This window comes from Bubalus kerabau, chromosome 18 (genome assembly GCF_029407905.1).
Source record: "Bubalus kerabau isolate K-KA32 ecotype Philippines breed swamp buffalo chromosome 18, PCC_UOA_SB_1v2, whole genome shotgun sequence".
Taxonomy (NCBI): Eukaryota; Metazoa; Chordata; class Mammalia; order Artiodactyla; family Bovidae; genus Bubalus; species Bubalus kerabau.
In genome coordinates this window covers 60,513,039-60,535,361 of record NC_073641.1, presented here as the reverse complement: position 1 = coordinate 60,535,361, position 22,323 = coordinate 60,513,039, and the positions used below count along the sequence as shown (strand labels likewise).

At 49.2% G+C, this 22,323-nt stretch overlaps 1 protein-coding gene across 3 annotated transcripts in view; it reads left to right on the top strand.

The window, feature by feature from the left end:
• The first annotated feature begins 5,294 nt into the window (after positions 1-5,294).
• The window catches only part of OTULINL (OTU deubiquitinase with linear linkage specificity like), a 30,346-nt gene continuing 13,317 nt past the window's right edge, over positions 5,295-22,323 (top strand). Inside the window, exons 1-2 of one of the 3 annotated variants that reach the window (XM_055554763.1) lie at positions 5,321-5,449; positions 7,955-8,066. Coding sequence is in view for 1 of the 3 variants with exons in the window: in XM_055554762.1 (XP_055410737.1) it covers positions 5,392-5,449 (58 nt within the window). In the remaining 2 variants the exon portion in view is untranslated. Of the gene's footprint in view, positions 5,450-7,954; positions 8,067-21,681; positions 21,900-22,323 lie in introns of all 3 variants that reach the window. The other 2 variants (XM_055554764.1, XM_055554762.1) reach the window with 2 other exon arrangements.

Genomic DNA, 22,323 nt, shown 5'->3' with positions numbered 1-22,323 from the left:
ATTTGGAAATGAGTGAAGCTTCCCAGGTGGCTCCGTGGTAAAGAACCCACCCACCAATGCAGGAGACAAGAGTTCGATCCCTGGGTTGGGACGATCCCCTGGAGAAGGAAATGTTAACCCTCTCCAGTATTCTTGCCTGGGAAATCTCATGGACAGAGGAGCCTGGTGGGCTACAGTGCATGGGGTCACAAAGGGCTGGACACGACTGAGAGACTGAGCACACACGAAGCCATCTAAGTTGCCAAGAAAAAAAAAGGAAACACTAAGTTCTGGTCTGGGCCTATACAAAATCGTGAAGTTCTTCTCCACATCTACCACCCCCACATCTTTCACTTCCCTGTATGGCTCTCAGGGGACCTCCTTTATCCTTCTCGCCAGCTCTTACACTCTCTTTCCCAGGGGATCTTCCCGACCCAGAGATCGAACCCACGTCTCTTGTGTCTCCTGCACTGGCAGGTGGATTTTTTACCATTGCACCACCTGGGAGCCTTGAGTAATAATGCTGAGCAATTGATAGAGGCTGGCAGTTCATGAGTGCTCAACTAAGTTCTGCCATTATCATCACCATCATCACGATTAACCTATTAACCTCTATACATTGCCTCTATTAGAAAACGTGACCCTACCTGATAACAGTGCAGAATGAAAGTAATGATAAGGGTTACTCAAATTTTAACTTTTATGGATATCAACCGTGATGCCATTATGTTTTCAAAGACAATAAATCATCAAAGGACTTAATCATTTCTCCAAGGAAGATGTTACACATATTTAATAAGCACATCAAAAGATGCTCAGCATTCCTAATCATTAGGAACATGCAAATCCGAACTACAGTAAGATATCACTTCACACCCATTTGGATGGATATTATTTAAAAAATTGAAAATAAAGTGCCTGTGAGGATGTGGAGGAAATATAATCTTTATGCATTGTTGGTGGAAGTGTTTTCTGCAGTGGAAAAAGTATGACTGTTTTATGACTGTTCCTCAAAACAGATATGATCCCGCAATTTCGCTTCTAAAGTGTATATTCAAAAGAATTGAAAACAGAGACTCCAACAGTTATTTGTACACTTAGGATCATGGCAGTATTATTTACAATAGCTAGAAGGTGGAAACAACCTGTGTCCATTGATGGATGAGCAATCTGTAACGTATACATCCCACGAAATATTACTCCGCCTTGAAAAGGAAGGCCATTATGGCATGTGTCACAATAGCTGTGCACCTTGAAGACATCAATAGACTAAAATAAGCTAGTCACCACAGGATAAAGGCTGTAGGATTCCACCTGAGGAAGCTAGAGTAATCATATTGGAAAAATAGCTCAAAGGCAGAAAGTAGAGTGATGATTGCTAGGGCAGGGGCTGAGGGAGGGGGAAGATGAAAGAAGTTAGAGAGATGGATTGTTGGTGATATTTGCACAACGATGTGAATGTACTTAGTGCCACTCATCTATACACTTAAAAATAATGAAATGGTAAATTTCATGTTATGTATACTTTACCACCAAAGAAAAGAATGAATTTGGATAAGGACAGTTGGAAGTGAATACAGGTGGGAAAATTCCATGAGTTCTTAGTTGGAAGTCTTGTCATTGCCTTCACTCACACTTGACTCATGTTCTCATTCAGTGACTACTGAATAAGTACCTTCCAGTGCCAAGTCAAGTTCTTGGTGCAGGAATTACAGCAATTCCCTCTGCAGTCTCTCAGTTAAGAGGGGGATATTTAACTAGAAGTCAGTCAACCAAGCAAACTCTCAGTAGAAATGAAAATTGCAATTATTGCCCAAATGCGTCATGGGTTCCACTGTTCTCAGAACAAATGTCAACTTGTCCTAGCCCGAGACTGACCCAGATGTGAATGAGTGACCCTTGAGTAATGTGAAAAGTTTGGCATTGCAAGGGAAAATATATTTTGCAATGTCTTCAGTGCTTCTGGACATTCACATTCCATTCTCAGAGTTTAAATGGTCAAGAAAACTTTATGAAAACAAAAAGTCTGAGAAAATATTTGCTAAAATTTATTGACCAGGCATCTCTCGCTCTCTCTCCACCCCTCCCGCATTTCTCTTTCTTTCTCTTTTTTCCCTTCTCATTCTTTCTTCTGATGTGGACCATATCAAGATCATCCATGTGACTAACTGGAGTAGCCATTGCCCCTGGCTACTCATTCCAAACTCTCCAGCATCACAATCAAGTGATACGCTTCTAGGCATTGGCTTTGTCTTCAGTGGTTCGAAGGTTGATATTTTTGGGAGTGTAATATATCTGTGTCAACATTTCAGCTGAGATAATTGCTACGGGTATCTTCACGAGTGTGACCTTTATGAGAGTATGGCCTCACACCATACTCTCAATGTACCCACTCGAACATATCCAAGCTCTACCTAATAGGTCCATGATATATGGTTTTAATGGGCTTCCCTGGTAGCTCAGCAGGTAAAGGGTCCGCCTGCAATGCAGGAGACCGTGGTTTGATTCCTCAGTTGGGAAGATGCCCTGGAGACGGGATAGGCTACTTACTCCAGTATTCTTGGACTTCCCTGGTGGTTCAGATGGTAAAGAATCCACGAGACCTGGGTTCGATCCCTGGGTTGGGAAGATCCCCTGGAGGAGGGCATGGTAACCCATCCCAGTATTCTTGCCTGGAGAATCCCCATGGACAGAGGAGCCTGGCAGGCTCATGGGATCGCAAAGAGTCGGACATAACTAAGAGACTAAGGACAACACAGTGTATGATTTTAATATGCTGGCTCAATTATAGTTATTTTTCTAATGCATTACCAGTTTGGTAGTTTTTTTTAAAGCCTATGCATTCAAGCTGTGATATAATGTAGAAGGTAAAAATTGGTGTTAGTAAAAGCAATCAAGGTTTGTCTATATAAAAAAAAAAAAAAAAAAAATTCAAGCCCTGAGCTGGGCACTAAGGATTCTAGATCATAATTCTTATCTGCAAAAATCTCATATTCCAGGTCAGTAAAAGTTTTGATAACCTTGTTAATTGTTAAGACAGGTAGTAAATCACACATGGGTAGGCCAGAAGGTCAATCAGAAACCTCTATGCGTAGTCACATCCTCGATTAGATTAATATTTATGTGGTTCTTATTATGTGCCAAGTATTAATCTAAGGGTTTAGGACATATCTAATCACTTCATCCCCATAACAACCCCCTAAGGAAGATACTCACTTGAGCTTCATTTTATGATGAGGAAACTGAGGCACAAAAAGTTTAAATAATTGAGCAAGTCCATACGGCTAGTATGCAGCGCCAGACCAGACAGTCTGGCTTCAAGGTCTAGGTCTGTAAATACCACATGAAGAGGCCTTCCACTCAGATTTCAGAGTAACAGTGAACATTGCAGCAAACCAAACCAAGAAACCCTGATTGTGAATTAATTGAAAGGATTCTAGGCTGAGTCCCAACAGCTGTGTTCATAAATTTTATCTTGTGGGAGGAGGGGAAAGTTGCTGGCTAATTTGTTTTGTAGTTAAAGGACTCAAGTAAATTTTACTTTATCACGAGAAATTAGTCCTGGTATTTTCAGCCTCTAGAATAGACAATTTGTACTCATCATGGCTCATAACTCTAATTACACACAATTTTAAGTCCTTTAATTTGTATGAGTAACAAGGCTCTATACACGCAAGTCATGCTTTATGGCTGTAGAAAACTACCCCTCTAGGTTAAAATCTGATTTGGATAGAAGGAGTTTCCCCCACCCCCCAAACATGCAGCAGAATTTGGGAACATTTTTATTATCTTCTGTGAATCATGGGTGGCAGAATGGTGGGGCAGTGGAGAGATCAGACCTAGGTTTAAACTCTGCACTAGCATTTCCTGAACCTCAGTTTCCTTATGTTTAAACTGGAGATAACAAGAGTACCTAGCTCATGGGCCGGTGTAAAGATTAGATCAAATAATATGTAAAATGATACATAAAAGGATTACCAAAGTGCCTGGCCTGGTGTCAGCTATTGGCAACTGTCCAGCACTACATTAATTGCTGTTTCTCTGATTCAGAATTTCCCTGGAATTACCAAAGACCAGAGAACATGGGGAAAGTGGTTACTTGCAGACATTGCCCTAAATACTGGAGCCACCTAAAATGCCAGGGTGTTTTCCACATCATTCTTTAGTTACGGAATTTTTCAAAAGGTGCCAAACCATGGCACATGCAAGCCTGTTTGTCTCTGGAATTGTGTGTATTGGAGAAAGAGGAAGAGTTCACCAGGATTTTAATTTTCTTCCTTTTTCTCTGGAAAAAAAAAAGTCATGTTACTATGAAATCAGGGGTGAAAGATTCTTGTTGTGAGTGCCTTCCTATTGTCGGACTGTTTATTTTTACTATTTGCTACTCCTTTATTTTTTCCTTTACTGTTAAACCACTTTAAAAGATGATCAATTTTGTCAATAACCTCTCCTAAAGTAAACTAAAGGAAATCAGTCCTGAATATTCACTGGAAGGACTGATGCGGAAGCTGAAACTCCAATACTCTGGCCACCTGATGCTAAAGAGCTGACTCACTGGAAAAGACCCTGATGCTGGGAAAGATCGAAGGCGGGAGGAGAAGGGAACAACAGAAGATGAGGTGGTTGCATGGCATCACCGACTCAATGGACATGAGTTTGAGTAAACTCCGGGAGTTGGTGATGGGCAGGGAGGTCTGGCGTGCTGCAGTCCATGGGGTCGCAAAGAGCCGGACACGTCCGAGCGACGGAACTGAAAATAAACTGCGTACTAAGTAAGCACATCGCCATTCCACTGAGTCAGGGGAAATAAAGATCAGAAAAAAAACAGCCCAATCTAGTGGGTCAGGCCCCGGGTCGACAGCTGGATTCCAGCCTCGCCCTCTCATCGCCGTGACCGATTAGCGCCTTAACCTTTGGGCCAGGGAAAAGAATCCTGCAACCTTGCCACTGAAGTAAAACTCTCTCCCACATCATCCCACTCAGCAGGCTTCTTTCCTTCCCACTCAATGGGCCTCCGATATAAAGCTCCAGGGAGGTCGAGGATTCCGCCAGGTGGCACTGCTAGGATAGTTCCTGAGACGAGGGTCTTCATCCCAGCAGTAGCTGCCCGCATCCTAGCGGAGCACACAGCGGCTCTCCGCCGCTCCGGCTGGGGAATCCAGAAGGGCTCGGGGGCCCCGCCCACCTGGCCCCCGCCCCCCGACGCGGCGCGGCCTCCCATTGGCGCTCCGGCGCGTCCGTCGAACCCCTGGGGTGCCCGGGGGCGGGAGCGCAGACTGCGTTCCCCGCCCCGCGCCTCCAGCGCCCACCAGCCTGCGGCCGGGGAGCGAGCCGCGGGCGCCGGCGGGCGGCCGCCGCGTCCGTCAGACCCAGCGGACGAGGCTCTGCGCCCGTCGGCAGTGCACGGCCGGCATGGCGGCGCGGAAGAGCTCCGCGCAGGAGCGGGAGCGGCCTCGCAACCACGCCTCAGGTGGGCCCGGGGCCCGCGGGGCGGGCAGCCCGGGACACGCTCTCCTGGTCGGCGCAGCCTTTGGCGTCGGGAGGCCCCGGACCGGCGGTCCGAAGGGTGGGGAGTCCCAGGGGGTGGGGAGGGGAACCGGCTTCAGGGTTTGGGGCGGGCATCGGGGGTGGGGCGCATCTCTGTCAGGAGCTGCGCCCCCCGGGAGGCAGGGCTGGTGCGGGTCTCGAGGCGGCAAGCGACCCGCTGAGGCGGCGCTGGCCGGTTCCCGGACAGAGAGAGCGCGGGCTCTATCTGGGGTGCTGTGTGACGGGGTTTGGCGGGGGCGCGCTGGCGCCGACGAGCGGCGGCGTCCCCTCCGAGCTCTCTCTCTCTCTGGGTCGTTGTCGGAGGGAAGTGGACGAGTTTCGCGCTTTGCCGGCAGAGGATGTGGTCCACACCTTCGCGGCAGTCGAGACCCGATGAGCGAACGGAGAAAACTCCCGGTTTTTGAAACAAAAACAAACCCAAAAAATGTCACCGGGGGCAGGTCGCCAGGGTCTCCGCCCTCGCCGGATGAGGGGAGGGGGTTGTTTGAGCCTTTGAGCCCCAAGTTTGAGGAAGGGGAGCTGCCTCTCACCTTGGAGCACGTTCCCGTTTGTGTGTTTCCCTGGAAGCCACCCGAGGGGTGAGAGCCCACCCATCGGTGCATTTGGGGAGGGCGCGCGCCTGTTGCAGCGTCGATGGGAAATTGTTAGGACAGTTTCTTAATTGCGGGTTCTTGGTCCGTGCAGGAGCTTTTACTTCACACAGCAGACTGTTGGGTGTGTTGGGAAAACAGCAGTTCTCAGTTAGGACAGGAGTTCTAGACATCATTCCGCCCAGGACCGTGTGCCTAGACGTCTACCATTCCGGACTTCTGGATCCTAGTCCCTAAAAACGAAGGCACACGGCTAAGCTGATCCATCAAGCCCCTCTCAGTCAAGACTTCTGGTGACTGACGTGCCTCTCACTCCCAAAAGTTTGGAGAACGATCTCATTTTTCAACTTTTCTGCACCTTGGATTGTTATAGAATTAGCCAAATATTTCCTGTGGGTGTATTCATCTGAACTTTTTATTATGTGATTTTTCTTCCCTTCTCCGTGGCTTATTTTGGCAGAGAGAGCAAAGATGGAAGTGGAGGTAGGGGTACAGCTGGAAAAAGCTAGCTGGGGAGGCGGAAAGATGTCTTACTCTGGGCTTAATGGAGTTGCCAGGAATTTTCCCTGCCAACGCACCAAGTTCAGGGTGTGCCAGCGCTATGAGCGCAAAGAGAATTCTTTCCTCGGCCCCAGCCCATGGAGACTGCAGTCCGTGTGTCAGTGGAAGAGAGTGATTCAAAGATCAGGTTATGGAAAACTTTCTTCAAAACATAACCTCCACGGACTTAAGAGCATACTTGCCCTTCTTTGCTGGTCATGTTGGGGGGGTGTGGGGGTGGGGAATGGGGGATGGACAAAGTTTTAAAACCAGTTGCCAAAGCTAGGGTGGAGACAGGTTTTTTTGTTTGTTTGTTTTCAATTTTTTTACCTACCCTTAAGACTTTTGGTAAGAGACCAAGATTCACTTTTGAGATAATAGTGAATGTTAACAAGTATCATTTGCCGGTAATAAAATAGACAACAGCAGAAGAATACCCACTGAACAGACAGGGATGGAAGGAGTTTTTTGGTAGCCATTTTTAACTATTTCTTTTTAAGTATTTGGATACTGAGAATCATGAACTAAACATGCACGGTATTATGGGAAAGACACTGTCAGCAGCAGATATTAGACCAGGAAGAGGCACCATGGGTCATTTGCAGAAGGTGGGAAGAAGCAGGGAAGTGCGACTAAGCTCAGCAGTCCCAGCGTTGCCCCGGGGTCTGGTGTTTGAGGAAGGGCTGTGTGCCTGCCACACCGTGGGGCTCCTCTAGCTTCTGGCCACCATGCAAGGTATTTAACTTCCTGTTGGTTCGGGCACTGCTGGGGTTTCTTGCTGAGGCCCATCTCCATTTGTTTAGTACCAAGAATTGGGGATAAATGAGTGTTCAACCGTGTGTGTACTCAGGAGCCACAGGGCTCCCTGTGGCCCCTGGGAGTTGACCTGGGGGACACAAATGTCTGGTGTGGGAAGGGGTGGGACCCAAACGCCAAGTCCCCTCACTCCAGCTCCACATAAACAACCTGTGTTTCTTTTCTTGTTTTATATGCTGTTCTGGGTAATATTTTGTTTGGGGAAAAGAGTTTAGAGATAATGGTAATGGCTAATATGTTTGAGTGCTGCTTGTGTCTTTCTTATGTATAAAGAGCCTAGAACCACTGGCCCTAATAAGCCCTCAAAGGTTAGCTGCTATTCTTATAGTGATCATTATACTAGAAGGTAGCCGTTATTTTTATCCCCATTTTATGAAACTGTGTCCCACATAAACTGGTAGATGCCCCCACTTTCCCATTTAACTAACTTTCCTGTTAATTAAAATGTGTATTCCTCAATATCATGGATTCTTTTATTCCAGAGCCATTCAGGGATGACCTACTTTGTGTTTGAAGCAGGTGTTTTCTGACCTGCCCTTTGCAGCCTCTGGCCTGGTCCCTGGGGTCATCACAGGTACCACCCTGGGCAGGCAGGTGAGTTTTCCTGAGGAGTGTCTCTGTGTTTCACGCGAGAGGGCAAATCAGAAGAGCTGGCAGCCTGATGGCAGGTGGGGGCTGAGGGTGGTAGGGCACGCCCAGCCGCTCCTAGCGGACTGCAGAGGGGAGCTGAGAACCGGCAGCCTGTCCCGCTGCCTGTGCCTTCAAGGCCTTTGCTTTCAGGAGCGGAACCACGCACAGGGGACCCTGGGAGGGACCGTGGTGGCAGGGAGCAGAGGAGTGATTGGCTCCCGTGCTGTGTGAGCTGCTTGTAACCTTGAAGAGAAAGGTTTCCCTTCCTTAAAAAAACAGTCCAAAGGCAGAGGAAGAAGAAAACAAACTGTGCAATTGAAAACACGTGCCCACACCAGAAGCCCACAACAGAATGCTTAAAACTTTGCAAGTAGCCCACAGCCGCTCTTTTTGTCGGCCTGTTTGTGTCCCACGTTTATTCTTCTACTCTTCCATGTCTGTGTGTGTGTGTTAGTCACTCAGTCATGTCCGACTCTCTGTGACCCTATGGACTGCAGCCCGCCAGGCTCCTCTGTCCATGGAATTCTCCAGACAAGAATACTGGAGTGGGTTGCCATTTCCTTCTCCAGTGGGAAATTTAGTAGTAGTAGTTTAGTTGCTAAGTCGTGCCCGACTCTTGTGACCCCACAGACTGTAGCCTGTCAGGTTCTGCTGTCCATGGTATTCTCCAGGTAAGAATACTGGAGTGGGTTGCCATTTCCTTCTCCATCTGTGTCTGTGAGATGGACTAAATACCAAATAAGAGGTAAACTGTGGTACCATGTGTTTTAGCTGAGTAGAAACTCTTTTGATTGGCACAATTGCTGAATTTGAAAGTGACATTTTTTCCCTGGCTCCTGTGAGTGGGTGGGTGCAGTCTCCAGCCCGCAGGCTGTCCCTGCCACAGTAACAGTGGGTATGGTGCTGGACTCGGAGACACTGCTCACGGAGAGTGTTATGTAATCTTTACAACCACCACCCTGTGACGCCCAGGATGGTCACGGAATTTCCTCAGAGTTTCCAGCTAGTAAGTGGTGGCCAGGATTCAAACTGGGCAGCCTGGCCCCTCCCACAACAGATTCTTAACTATCCTCCTGCTTCTGTCTCCTGAAACAGTCAGACTGATACCTGGGCGTGCTCTGGTTTCCAAGGCTTGTTGTTGTTGCTCTGTTGCTAAGTCACTTCCAACTCTTTGCAACCCCATGGGCTGCAGCATGCCAAGCTTCCCGGTCCTTCACTGTCTCCCAGAGTTTGCTCAAACTCATGTCCATTGAGCCCATGATCCCATCCAACCATCTCATCCTCTGTTGTCCCTTTTCCTCCTGCTCTCAGTCTTTCCCAGCATCAGGGACTTTTCCAGTGAGTTGGCTCTTTGCACGAGGTGACCAAAATATTGCAGCTTCAACTTCAGCATCAGTCCTTCCAATGAACATTCAGGACTGATTTCCTTTAGGATTAACTGGTTTGATCTCCTTGCTGTCCAAGAAAGTCTCAAGAGTCTTCTCCAGCGCCATAGTTCGAAAGCATCAATTCTTCGGCACTCAGCCTTCTTTATGGTCCAAGTCTTATATCCATATATAACTATTGGAAAAACCATAGCTTCCAAGGTTACCTCATCACAGTTAAGTTGTTCTAAAGTAAAGTTGGGTTATAGTTTTCATACCATTGTTGTTTAAGGGAACTCTGTGTTCCGTCTGTGTACAGAAGAAGATTATGAAAAAGTCACCATTATCGAGCTAAAACTTCCTACACGTGTGTTTCTTTATACACAGCTTTGAAGTCTCTATGTACCTTTTAAAGGAGTTAATGGAGTGTTTGACCTTTCTCTCCTGTCCCCTTGAATCCTCTGGTAAATGTTCAGTTACCTAGGACAATCTGTTCTCAAAACAGAGGCTGTATATACATTTATTGATTTGTAATTAATTTAATGGAAAAACTTTTAAATGTCACTTTACCTTAAGTCAACAGGGAAAAATTTTTGTGTGTGCACTCATTTTTCCAGTGACCTTTTACACGAGTCACATTCTGTTTTTCTACTTTTTCATTTAATCGAGCCAGAATAGACAGGTGGCGTCATGTTTAAAATAAGAGGATAATAAAACGTTTATGTTCATTTCTAGAAGACTGAGGACCATTGTCTGTTAGTACTGTTGCTGGGATTCCCAGGTAATAAACAACAATCCCAGAAATAGCACGTAAAACGCTATGGTCAATAAATTTCTGAATTAAGAATTTAATAGTAAGTCTTATTGTTGATTTAACCAGGTGACTCTGACTTTAAGTGTATGTGGAATTGTTAGATGCATAGTCATTTAAAACACCTTATTAGCACTTTCTCTGCTTATTCTGTAACTGATTTTTTTTTTAACCTGGGTCATTTTTTTAAAAGTGTTTATTGAATTTGTTACAATATTGCTTCTGTTTTACCTTTCAGTTTTTTGGTGGTGAGGCATATGGGATCCTAGCTCCCCGACCAGGAATCCAACCTGTATCCCCTGTGTTGGAAGGTGAAGTCTTAACCACTGGCCGCCAGGGAAGTCCCTTGTTACTTATTTTTATTGAATATTAGGGTTAGTCTTCCTACAGGCTTCCCAGGTGGCGCTAGTGGTAAAGAATCCGCCTGCCAATGCAGCAGACATAAGAGACAAGGGTTGATCCCTGGGTCAGGAAGATCCCCGGGAAAAGGGCATGGCAACTCATTCTAGTATTCTTGCCTGGAGAATCCCATAGACAGAGGAGCCTGATGGGCTACAGTCCATGGGGTCACAAAGAGTTGAACACAACTGAAGTGACTTAGCAGCACACACAGTCTTCCAGCAGATGGAGAAATAACATAATTGGAAGTCAGTTTCTCAGGAGAGTCCTCTGCCAATTCAGAGAGAAGCAGAATCCCAGCCCCTCTTCCAAGCACCAGTAGCTGCCCGGATACTTGGGTTTGGCCTCCTGGGTGGGGTTTCAGTGCCTGCAGCCCCCAGAGCCATCAGGAGCCTTCCCAGCCTGGCCTGGCCCCAGCCTGCAGGGCTCGGGCACCCCGGGTGGACTCTGTGCCTTGGGCCCCACCTCAAAGGTCAAGGTGGACATCAGATGTCAAGCCCAGGTGGCTGGAAGGGACCCAACACACTGGGGTTCTCAGTCTTGGGCACATCGGACAGGCTGTCCTGGAGGCCCTGCCCTGATTGCAGGGGATGGGGTTGGGGTGGGGGACAAGAGCCCCACCCATTTTTGTAAATCTTGTTAACTGTGAATCAAATACAGCTGTCTTTTTCTCTTGAAAGGAAGCGAGCCACGCATCCTGCCTTCTCGTGTGCCCCTTACAGTGGACCAGTACTCCTGTTCCCACCACGCCTTGTGGGCACAGGCCACGTCCCCAGGGGTTCAGGAGGGGAGGTGGGCGGGGACACAGGCTGTGAACCACTTGTAAAACCTGCCTCTAAGCCAGGGCAGAGAGGGTTCCCCAGAACGTTTGATCTCTCAGGTTGAAGAGAAGTGAACTGAACTTCTTCCAGGTCTTAGAGTAACACCAGGCACACTGTGGATATATTTCCTGACCTGTGATTGGTTGTTGAGTCGCCAAGTTGTGTCCGACCGACTCTTTCGATCCCATGGACTGTAGCCCGCCAGGCTCCTCTGTCCGTGGGATTCTCTAAGCAAGAATACTGGAGTGGGTCTCCAGGGGCTCTTTCTCACCCAGGAATCAAACCCAGGTCTCCTGCCTTGAGGTAGATTCTTTATCGACTGAGCTATGAGGGAATCCCATAGAAAGAGCTCAACTATTTTTTTCTTTGGTAAGTTATTTTTTGTTTTAATTTGGCTGCACTGGGTCTTAGTTGCAGCCCCTGGGATCTTCAGTCTTCGCTGCGGCATGCAGAATCTTTAGTAACGGCGGGCGAGGTCTTTCAGGGGCAGCATTCGAACCCTTCCTTGCAGTGTGTGAGGTCTAGTTCCCTGACCAGTGCTCAAACCCGGACCCCCTGCCTCGGGAGTGCGGAGGCTCAGCCACTGGACCACCAGGGTGGAGATCCCAGGAGGGCCTCAGCTTTGCTGTAAGAGCTCTGAAGTGCCAGGAAACCTGGGTGCTCTGTGTCCTCCAGATTGGCTGCCAGGACAGGTGAGAGGACAGGGGAAGTGGGAGAGAGGGCCAGGCAGCGTGCTGAGGATCCTCAGTCAGCATCCAGGAGTGAAGGGCTGCTGGCGCTGACGTCATCGGGCCGGATCAGCTATGTCTCATTCTACTTGTCGCTTGACCGGGAGTTCGGTTCATAGCTAAGGCTGCCCGGCATCTTGAAATGCAAATGTAGCCAATGGAATTATTCATATCCATGTGGCGTCCCTCAGTTTTTGCACTTAAAGCCCTGAGAGACTCGGCTCTATTGATTCCTTCCTCTGAAATCGGAAGTAGAGAGAAAAATCACTCGACTTGAGAGCGAGTTTATTAGATGGGTTCATCCCTCTGTTTTATTCCCTAAACATTGGTTAAACCCCCTTTGGGGTTCTTAGCTGACTGTCATAACAAGGACTAGTACAGACACCGCTTATACACCTACCTAGTACTGCCCTCGGAGAAGGCAACGGCACCCCACTCCAGTACTCTTGCCTAGAAAATCCCACGGACGGAGGAGCCTGGTGGGCTGCAGTCCATGGGGTCGCTAGGAGTCGGACACGACTGAGCGACTTCACTTTCACTTTTCACTTTCATGCATTGGAGAAGGAAATGGCAACCCACTCCAGTGTTCTTGCCGGGAGAATCCCAGGGACGGGGGAGCCTGGGGGGCTGCCGTCTGTGGGCTTGCACAGAGTCGGACACGACTGAGGCGACTTAGCAGCAGCAGCAGCAGTACTGCCCTGTTCCTCGTGCTTTGATATTCCAGCGTCCTCTCCCACATAGGCCTCACTGATGCAGTCACAGTTTGGGCCCATCACGTGTGCAGCTGCAGACCCCTCACGCCTGCCCCAGGCTCCTCAAGCTTCCTCTTTTGTTTCTTGCTGTCTTTGAGAAACCGGTCGCCTCCATGGAGGCCTTTGTGGGAAAGGCTGTGCTCTCAGGTCAACGTGTGATACCTGCAGACCTGCGTACGGGCGTCTTGGGGCGGAGTCTGTGCTGGCCTTTGTCAAGGGCTCGTGTGTCTTCTGTCCCCGCTCAGGGCATCTTGCCTGTGGTGCAAGTTTTGAGTGATGTTTTGAGTCTTTTTTTTTTTTAAATAGTGAAAACTTTTATATTTGGAATTAGCCAGCTGGACTCAGTTTGGATGATCCAATCTTGTTGGCAGTATCCAAAGTGTCAGTCAGGAGCAAGTCGAGCATAGGCCTTCTTCTGTCCCTCAGGCCTGGTCTGGGTGTTGACCTTAGCCACGTCAGTGTCGCAGCCTGTCGAACTGGGTGCTTGTTGGCCCTGATATCCACAGCGAGCACATGGGCTCTTGTCTGCTTTCTTCATGACTGACTTGGTGGTGAAGAGGGAATTTGATGATGGCCTAGTGGTCAAATTTGTTTCTCCTAGGAGCACTCTCTCGAGGATATTTGGGCTGCCTCCTGAGCCACAGTGTTCTGGGCCGCCAGAAGGCGGGTGACGTCCGGGTCTTCTTTATCTTCTGGCTGTGAATGCCTCTCAACACGCTTTCTTGGCCTCCAAGCCTTTGCTTTGGCTTCGGCTTTGGGAGAGGTAGGGACTGCCTGCTTCACTCTCAGTGCCACCTTTCATGAATTAAAAAAAAAAAACAAACTCAAGTCTAGTTTAACTTCAGTTGTTTCACAGCTTCTTAAAATCCTGTGCCTTGTACCAGCACATGACAATTCCACCATGTCTTTATTCTGAGGAGCTGCGTATCTAGCCAAAGTCAAGATTCTGTTTCTGTGGAAGAAGAGCGAACAGTCCTGGGGTCGGCTGGCAGTCTGTCCTGGAGACACATGGACTGGATTCTGACTCCATTGATTCATTTTATTTATTTGATAAATATTTATGAACTGTCTACTGTGTTTCTAGGGACCAAGAAAGCAGAGTGAAAACAGAAACTATCCCAGTCCTTAAGACATGTACCTACACGGAGAGACAGACCCTAATCAAACACAAACACAGTTGTGTAAACTGTGATGAGTGCCATGAAGGAATAGGACGCCGCATGCTGTGAGAGAGCGGAGCCCGGGGCTGGGATGGGTCGGAGAAGCTTGACCGTGGGGTGACCTCTGAGCCGAGAATGGAGAGTGAGTAGAGTGAAGAGCATCCCAGAAAGAGACGAGTGCGTCCCAACGGCAGGCACAGAGGCAGGGGTGAGCGCTGATGGAGATGCCGAGGGCAGCCAGTCACCTTGGAGCAAGGAGGTCTGAAGAGGCAAGAGAGCAGGGAGGAATCAGGGTCAGACCCGGCGGGCCCGGGGGTTGGAAGAGCACCCACCCCGGCTTCCCTGGGACTGTGGGTGTCCTTGGATGAGGAACTCTCAGTGCTGAAACTGGGGAGGTCCCGGGCAAGCCAGAAGGAGTGGGTCACCCTCCCTGGAGGTCATTAATATACAGTTGGTCATTAATATACATTAATATACAGTTGGGCTCCTTTATTATTAATTACAGCAAAATTCCTTTTTCGGTTGGCGTAGCTCCCAGCCTTGGAAAAACAGCCACTGACTGATAAAAGTAGCCCCTCGCCTTGGCCAGAGGGAAAGAGATACAAAGCACGGGGGGCTCTTAAACTTGTTGGATGACATGACCAGGGAGACTTTTTTATCTGTGCAGTTTCCCCTAAGGGTAATTTTGGAGATTAACTGGCAGGTGATGATATATTGAGCTAACAGAAATAGGCAAGAATGGAGGAAGCCCTGACCGCAGAGCAGTGTTTCTCAGCACCAATGATGCATTGGAACCATCTGGGAATTAAAAAAAAAAAGGCCCCGGGACCCCAGCCAGTAAATCAGAGTCTCCACAGGTAGGGCCAGGGCCAGCGTCATTCCCTGCTCCGTGGCAGCACCTCTGAGGCTTCGGTGAACACGTGACTTACTGGGACTATTGTAGATCACAGATTCTGCCTCCATGGGGCCCAACCATTGTATTTCTGAATGCCCAGGTGATAAGGATGTTGCTGGTCAATAGACTTTGTGGTGTTGTTCATTCGCAAAGTCGTGTCCAACTCTTGGTGACCGCATGGACTGCAGCACGCCAGCCTCCCCTGTCCCTCACCAACTCCTGGAGCTTGCTCAAACTCATGTCCATTGAATCAGTGATCCCATCCAAGCGTCTCATACTCTGCCATCCCCTCTCCTCCTGCCTTCTATCTTTCCCAGCATCAGGGTCTTTTCCAATAAGTTGGCTTTTTGCATCATGTGACCAAAGTATTGGAGCTACAGCATTAGTCCTTCCAATGAGTATTCAGGGTTGATTTCCTTTAGGGTTGACTGGTTGGATCTCCTTGCAGTCCAGGGGACTCTCAAGAGTCTTCTCCAACCCCACAGTTCAAAGGCATCAATTCTTTGGCGCTCAGCCTTCTTTATGGTCCCACTCTCGCATCCATACACGACTGCTGGAAAACCCATAGCTTTGACTACATGGACCTTTGTCGGCAAAGACTTTGAGAACGATGTTCTATAATGTTTGATGGGTTTGTTTTGACACCTCTGCTTTCTTTTTAGGAGAGCAGATCTGAGAGACCATGTTAGGGTAGAAGATCCTTGAGAGACAAGAGAGGGAGGACAGGGAGGCCCCTGCCCTGGGCTCCCGTCACTCATGGGCCCAGCCCGACTTCTCAGTCGGTTCCAGTGGTGCTTGGGGTCACGTGGTGAGGCCAGTTCCTGGTTCCAGGAGAGCCGGCTCTCGGAGGCTTCTGGCTGGGATGGTGCAATAAGCGATGCCTCATTGCCTTCTCACTTGTTTAGAGGCCTCTCTAGCTGACCCCACTGGCTGCCAGAATGTGGGTCTTTTCAACAACTAAGAAAAGCCCAAAAGATTTTTTAAAAATAACACATCCATTGTGAAAAAAAAAAAAATCAACAAAAAACACACACCACCAACTTCAGACTGGAAAATGGTGTTGGAGAAGGGAAGCCAATTAGAAGGATTAGTACTCATTAGTGACAGAGGCCAGATGATTCTGAGGAATGGAAAAATCACTGCAGGGCGAAAGTGGCTCATCTCAGAGTGTCCTTTTATTTCTCCCTGGGTCATGTGTTCATGAATGATCTGTGCTGGGATGTGGACGACAAGCTTGATCTTTAAAGGTCTAAGAGTTGAGAGGGGGACAGAGCACCGCAGAAGCCGTGGCAGGTGGGAGCAGTGAGCCGAGTCCCGTGATGTGAAGTTTCTTGGGGATGTGTGCCAGCTCCTGGGGCTCGGAGAGCTTGCCCTGTGATATGGATAAGCCCTTGCTTCCCTCCCCAGTTTCTGAACTTACCAAAAGGTGGACACAGGAGTCAGGGTTGTTTTTTTGTTTTTGTTTTTGTTTTTTTTTAACGTCAGCTGGGTAGTAAAATCCTATGTCTTAGGTGGTGTGGCCAGGTGGGTTTGCGGGCGGTGCCTGAGGTGTGCTCACCCCTCAGAGGTCAGGCCTCTCTCCCAGAGAGCCGGCCTCCCCCCAGGCCCCTCTCTGCAGGCAGGCAGTAGTGGGTTGAGCTGAGTGGAGAGTCAGAAAGCCTGCTGTCAGATATATCGTCTCCCGCCTTCAAGAAAGAGCAAGGGGAGTACCAGTACCAGACCACAGGCTGCATTAATGCGAATGGATCATTGAGACCGAGTCTGGTCAACCACAGCTCATGGGCCACTCAGTTTTTCTGTGGCTTGCAACCTATAAAAGCTCTTTACATTTTTTTTTAATAGTTAGGGGGAAAAAAAAAAATCAAAAAAGGAATCCTTTTTCCTGACATGTGAAACTCACATGAAATTCAGATTTCAGCATCCCTAGGAAAGTTTTCTTGGGACACCGCCCTGCTGTGTATTGTCCGATGGCTGCTTCCACTCTTCCAGGGGCCGATGTGAGCGGGTGGGACGGAGGCCAGATGGCCGGCAGTGCCTGGAATCTTCCCTCTCCAGCCCTGCACGGAAAGCTTGCTGACTCCGTTGGAGAGCGGAGCAGTGGTCACGTGGTTGATGGCTCCCCTGCTTGCGTCACACCCAGAACGGTGTGTTCCAGCCCATGGTCACACTTTAAGTTGGGGTGGGTCCCCAGAAGGTCACAGGGATGGTGAAGAGGCCTCCCCCTGCCCTGCCAACCCACACCAAACCATGTCAAGTGAGGCCTCATGAGGGGAACTGGGGTGTCTGAGCCAGAAGAGGAAAAGGCACTGTGGGAACGACAGCTGCCTTTAGAGTTTGTGCTTGTTAACTGTTTTGAATTCTTGGAAGAGAAGTACTCAGGGAAGGCGGTTGTGTAGTTAATTCAAGGGGCACTGACCTTGAGTCAGAACGTGTGGGTTCAAGTTCATGCTTCTGCTTGCTTTCTCCGGGCTTCAAAGATGGAGCGCACGTGTGCACCGGTGGCCAGGTCCACAGGGAATTAAGGCTCAGCTGTCACCTCAGAGGGGCCTTCTGGCCCACAGGGGACACAGTCATGAATACACTGAACTGGAACCCATGTGCCATGTGGACGGCATTGGCGGGGGGTGGGGTCGGGGAGTACCAGGGGAGAGATTCGTCCTGCTGAGGGGGTGGTGTGACTCGGGCCTCGGAGAACAAGTAGAATTCCAGCCCCTCCAGCCCAGAGCATCCTGTGTCCCTGTGAAATGGTCACTAATCTGAGAGGCTGTCATGTGGAAGGGGACTTGGACGTGTTCCTCGTGACCCTAAGCAGTGACGACGCATGTGGTAGTGACAGGTCTGGTCACGCCAGCCTCTTGCTTCCAACCCGGTGGGGGTGGGGCTTTCCTTGCTCTTCAGCATCAGCATCTCCCAAGGGGATGCAGCCTTGCTGGTCTCCCCTCAATTTCCCATCCAGGCTCTGGGTCCCAGCCCCGCCTCACGTCCTCGGGGGAGCCTCCCCCAGCTCGGGTCCGGGTCAGGTCCCTGTGTTACCCCCACCAGTGTCCTCTGCACGGCCTTGGTCATGCTGCAGGCACACGAGGACAGTCTATCCAGGTGTGAATGGATGGAGGAACATCCAGTCTTTCTAGTTCACCGTCGTGGCATCGGTACCCGGCCTACAGAGCAGCGTCATCTGTGGTTGTAGAATAGTGATACATCTGATAGTTGGAGAAACACCCCAGAAAAGGAAATGGGCTCCCATCAGCGGGGGTGAGTTCCCACCCCCAGAGGCATGGAGACACTGATGGTGGCCACGTGGGGGGCTCAGCGGGCAGCTTACACAGATTCACGGCCTGTGTGCTGTGAGCACACTCGGGGCTTCTTGTGTCTCATTACCACCCTCCCGCATCACTGTTGGTCCCCACTGTTGGGGAGACTCTTGGGGATGACTCATCTGAGGTTCTGCAGCTAGAAAATGACAGAATAAAGACTGGGTCCTAGGCTTATTCCGCCAGCCTGCTGTCTTCACCGGGGCCGGGCCAGGGCGCCTGCCTGGTGGGGTGCCGAAACTAGAGTTCTGGGATCCCTGGAGCCTAGCCCCACCTACTGCTTCTGTGTTTTTGTAGTTGGGTGGGTTTTAAGCTGCCTCCAGAAGGTTAGAACATTCAAGTGATAGTTGGCATTGAATACGCCTAATGATGCGCCCAGTACATGAAGATACTGAGCTATGATGTTATTAAAAATGTGGTATATTGTCACCTTGCTTATTTAACTTATATGCAGAGCACATCATGAGAAACCCTGGGCTGGAAGAAGCACAAGCTGGAATCAAGATTGCCGGGAGAAATATCAAGAACCTCAGATATGCAGATGGCAGAGAGTGAGGAACTAAAAATCCTCTTGATCAAAGTGAAAGAGGAGAGTGGAAAAGTTGGCTTAAAGCTCAGCATTCAGAAAATGAAGATCATGGCATCTGGTCCCATCACTTCATGGGAATAGATGGGGAAACAGTGTCATATCAGACTTTATTTTGGGGGGCTCCAAAATCACCGCAGATGGTGATTGCAGCCATGAAATTAAAAGATGCTTACTCCTTGGAAGGAAAGTTATGACCAACCTAGATAGCATATTCAAAAGCAGAGACATTACTTTGCCAACAAAGGTCCGTCTAGTCAAGGCTATGGTTTTTCCAGTGGTCATGTATGGATGTGACTGTTGGACCGTGAAGAAAGCTGAGTGCCGAAAAATTGATGCTTTTGAACTGTGGTGTTGTAGAAGACTCTTGAGAGTCCCTCCAGTCCATTCTAAAGGAGATCAGTCCTGAATATTCATTGGAAGGACTGATGCTGAAGCTGAAACTCCAATACTTTGGCTACCTCATGCGAAGAGTTGACTCATTGGAAAAGACGCTGATGCTGGGAGAGATTGGGGGCAGGAGGAGAAGGGGACGACAGAGGACGAGATGGTTGGATGGCATCACTGACTCGATGGACATGAGTTTGGGTGAACCCCGGGAGTTGATGATGGACAGGGAGGCCTGGTGTGCTGCGATTCATGGGGTTGCAAAGAGTCGGACACGACTGAGCGACTGAACTGAACAGTCCTCTTGGTGTTGGCAAGGAGCGTTTCCTGCTGCATTTGTTCAACTCTGGGTTGGTAGGAAGGAGCCTGGGGTAGATGTGCCCAGTCCTGTGGGATATGGACTGTGCGCCTAGCGTGAAGTCAGTTGTCTCATAGGGCTACGGTCCTGTGACTCATTGGTCACAACTTTCAAGATAAAAAGCTTGCACGTTGGTGGTTCTCTTCCTCAGTGATACTGATCTTGTTGTCGTTGGTTATAGAACTTTACTAAGTGGAAGACTTGTTTCTTAAGCAGGATTAATACCTGAAATCCAAAAGTGTAGAAAGTCTTTGGACCTCACCATTTCCAAGATTTGTGAAGAGGATATTTGTTCTATCTCCCCCATAACTGACACAGAAACAACCAAATAACCTGTGGTTTTGCATGAGCCTGAGGCTGTGCTGGTTGTTACAAACCCAGGCTGTCACCCCCCTATGCTGACGTTCTGAACATCTCCAGCAGTCTTCTAGGACTCCAGACTATTCAGAAACCTTGATGACCTAACAAGATTTGTTCTGTGTGTTTATCATTCTGTTTCCACATAGCTTCATTTATTCCTTTGGATGAACAAACCACATTTTGCTTTATGTCTCAGAACTCAGCTCTGAGAGAGGTGACCCACCGGGGCAGACAGCATGAGGACTCTGTTATTCTGAGTCCTGGTGGGGCCCTGACACCAGGATGTATAAGCTGGGGGCCTAGACAAGCTGACAAGTAACCTTTCCCAGCAGCAGAGCGTCGTGCCACTGGACCCTGAACTCCCTGGAGCCAGAGACTGTGTCTTTTCACTTCACTGCCTGCCAGTCCAGCTCCCAGCCCAGGGTGGGAAGTAGAATAAGCAAGGGATGAGGGGCAGGAGAGGAGGGCTTCTGGGGCCCCTCCCTGTCCACTGAACCATGTGGCCTCAGTTGACTCCTCTCTGCAGGACCCTCACCCCTCCACCAGCCCTGCTACAGAGAGCCTGCAGGGATGTCCTGGGGCGGGTGGCTTTTCCCACCCCCCTCTCCCTGGTTGCCTCCTAACCCATCAGTCTCTCTTGGCCAATCTCCTGCTAATTAACCAGAATATGGCCTTGAAGCTGATAGAAATAGCTGTTGTATTTTTTAAGTTTAAAAGTATTTTTGACTTTGAAGTTTCAGGGCTTTTAAAAATTATTTTGTATTGGGGTATCAGTTCAGTTCAGTCGCTCTGTTGTGTCCGACTCTTTGCAACCCAAATGGACAACAGCACGCCAGGCCTCCCTGTCCATCACCAACTCCCGGAACGTACTCAAATTCATGTCCATCACGTCGGTGATGCCATCCAGTCATCTTATCCTCTGTAATCCCCTTCTCCTCCTGCCCTCAATCTTTCCCAGCATCAGGGTCTTTTCCAGTGAGTCCATTCTTCACATCAGGTGGCCAAAGGATTGGAGCTTCAGCTTCAACATCAGTCCTTCCAATGAATGTTCAGGACTGATTTCCTTTAAGATGGACTGGTTGGATCTCCTTGCAGTCCAAGGAACTCTCAAGAGTCTTCTCTAACACCACAGTTCAAAAGCAACAATTCTTCAGCGCTCAGCTTTCTTTATGGTTCAACTCTCACATCCATACATGACTACTGGAAAAACCATAGCTTTGACTAAACGGACCTTTGTCAGCAAAGTAATGTCTCTGCTTTTTAATATGCTGTCTAGGTTTGTCATAGCTCTTCTTCCAAGAAGCCAGTGTCTTTTAATTTCATGGCTGCAGTCACCATCTTCAGTGATTTTGGAGCCCAAGAAAATAAAATCTGCCACTGTTTCCTTTTTTCCCGCATCTATTTGCCATGAAGTGATGGGACTGGGTGCCATGATCTTTGTTTTCTGAATATTGAGTTTTAAGCCAGCTTTTTCCACTCTCCTCTTTCACTTTGATCAAGAGGTTCTTTGGTTCCTCCCGGCTTTCTGGGTTAATTGGATGGAGTATAGCCAATTAACAATGTCGTGATAGTTTCGAGTGAATAGCAAAGGGACTCAGCCATACATAAACATGTATCCGTTCTCCCCCGAACTCTCTTCCCATCCAGGCTGCCACATCACATTGAGCAGAGTTCCAAGGGCCGTTGTTGTTCGGTCGCTCAGTTGTTGTCTGACTCTTCACTCCCTCATGGACTGCAACACCAGGCTTCCCTGCCCTTCACTGTCTCCTGGACTTTGCTCAGATTCGTGTCCATTGAGTTGATAATGCCATCCAAGGAGCAGAGTTCCGTTGGCTGTAAGGCAGGACTTTGAAGTTTTTAACAAGGTGATCTTACCATGTGATCTGTCCCAAACATCTAAATTAAACTGCCTTTTCTGTCTTGTAGCTCAGGCCTAGCTTCCACCGCCCACCCCCCAGGCCCGCTCTGTAGCCCTTGATTGGCCGCCTCTGCTTCAGGAGCATGTCAGTGGGCTGGGCCCGGGGGGGCAGAGGAGCTGAGGGTGGGGGGAGTGACGCCCCGGGGTGACCTGGGGGGAGTGGACGGGGTGGAGGACTGGAGGGCCGGCTCAGCCCCATCACCACCACAGCCAGGAGGCCAGCCAGACCCGGGGGGCCTCCAGAAGGCCAGCCAGACCCTGGGGGTCTCCAGAAGGCCAGCCAGACCCGGGGGCCTCCAGGAGGCCAGCCAGACCCGGGGGGCCTCCAGAAGGCCAGCCAGACCCTGGGGGTCTCCAGAAGGCCAGCCAGA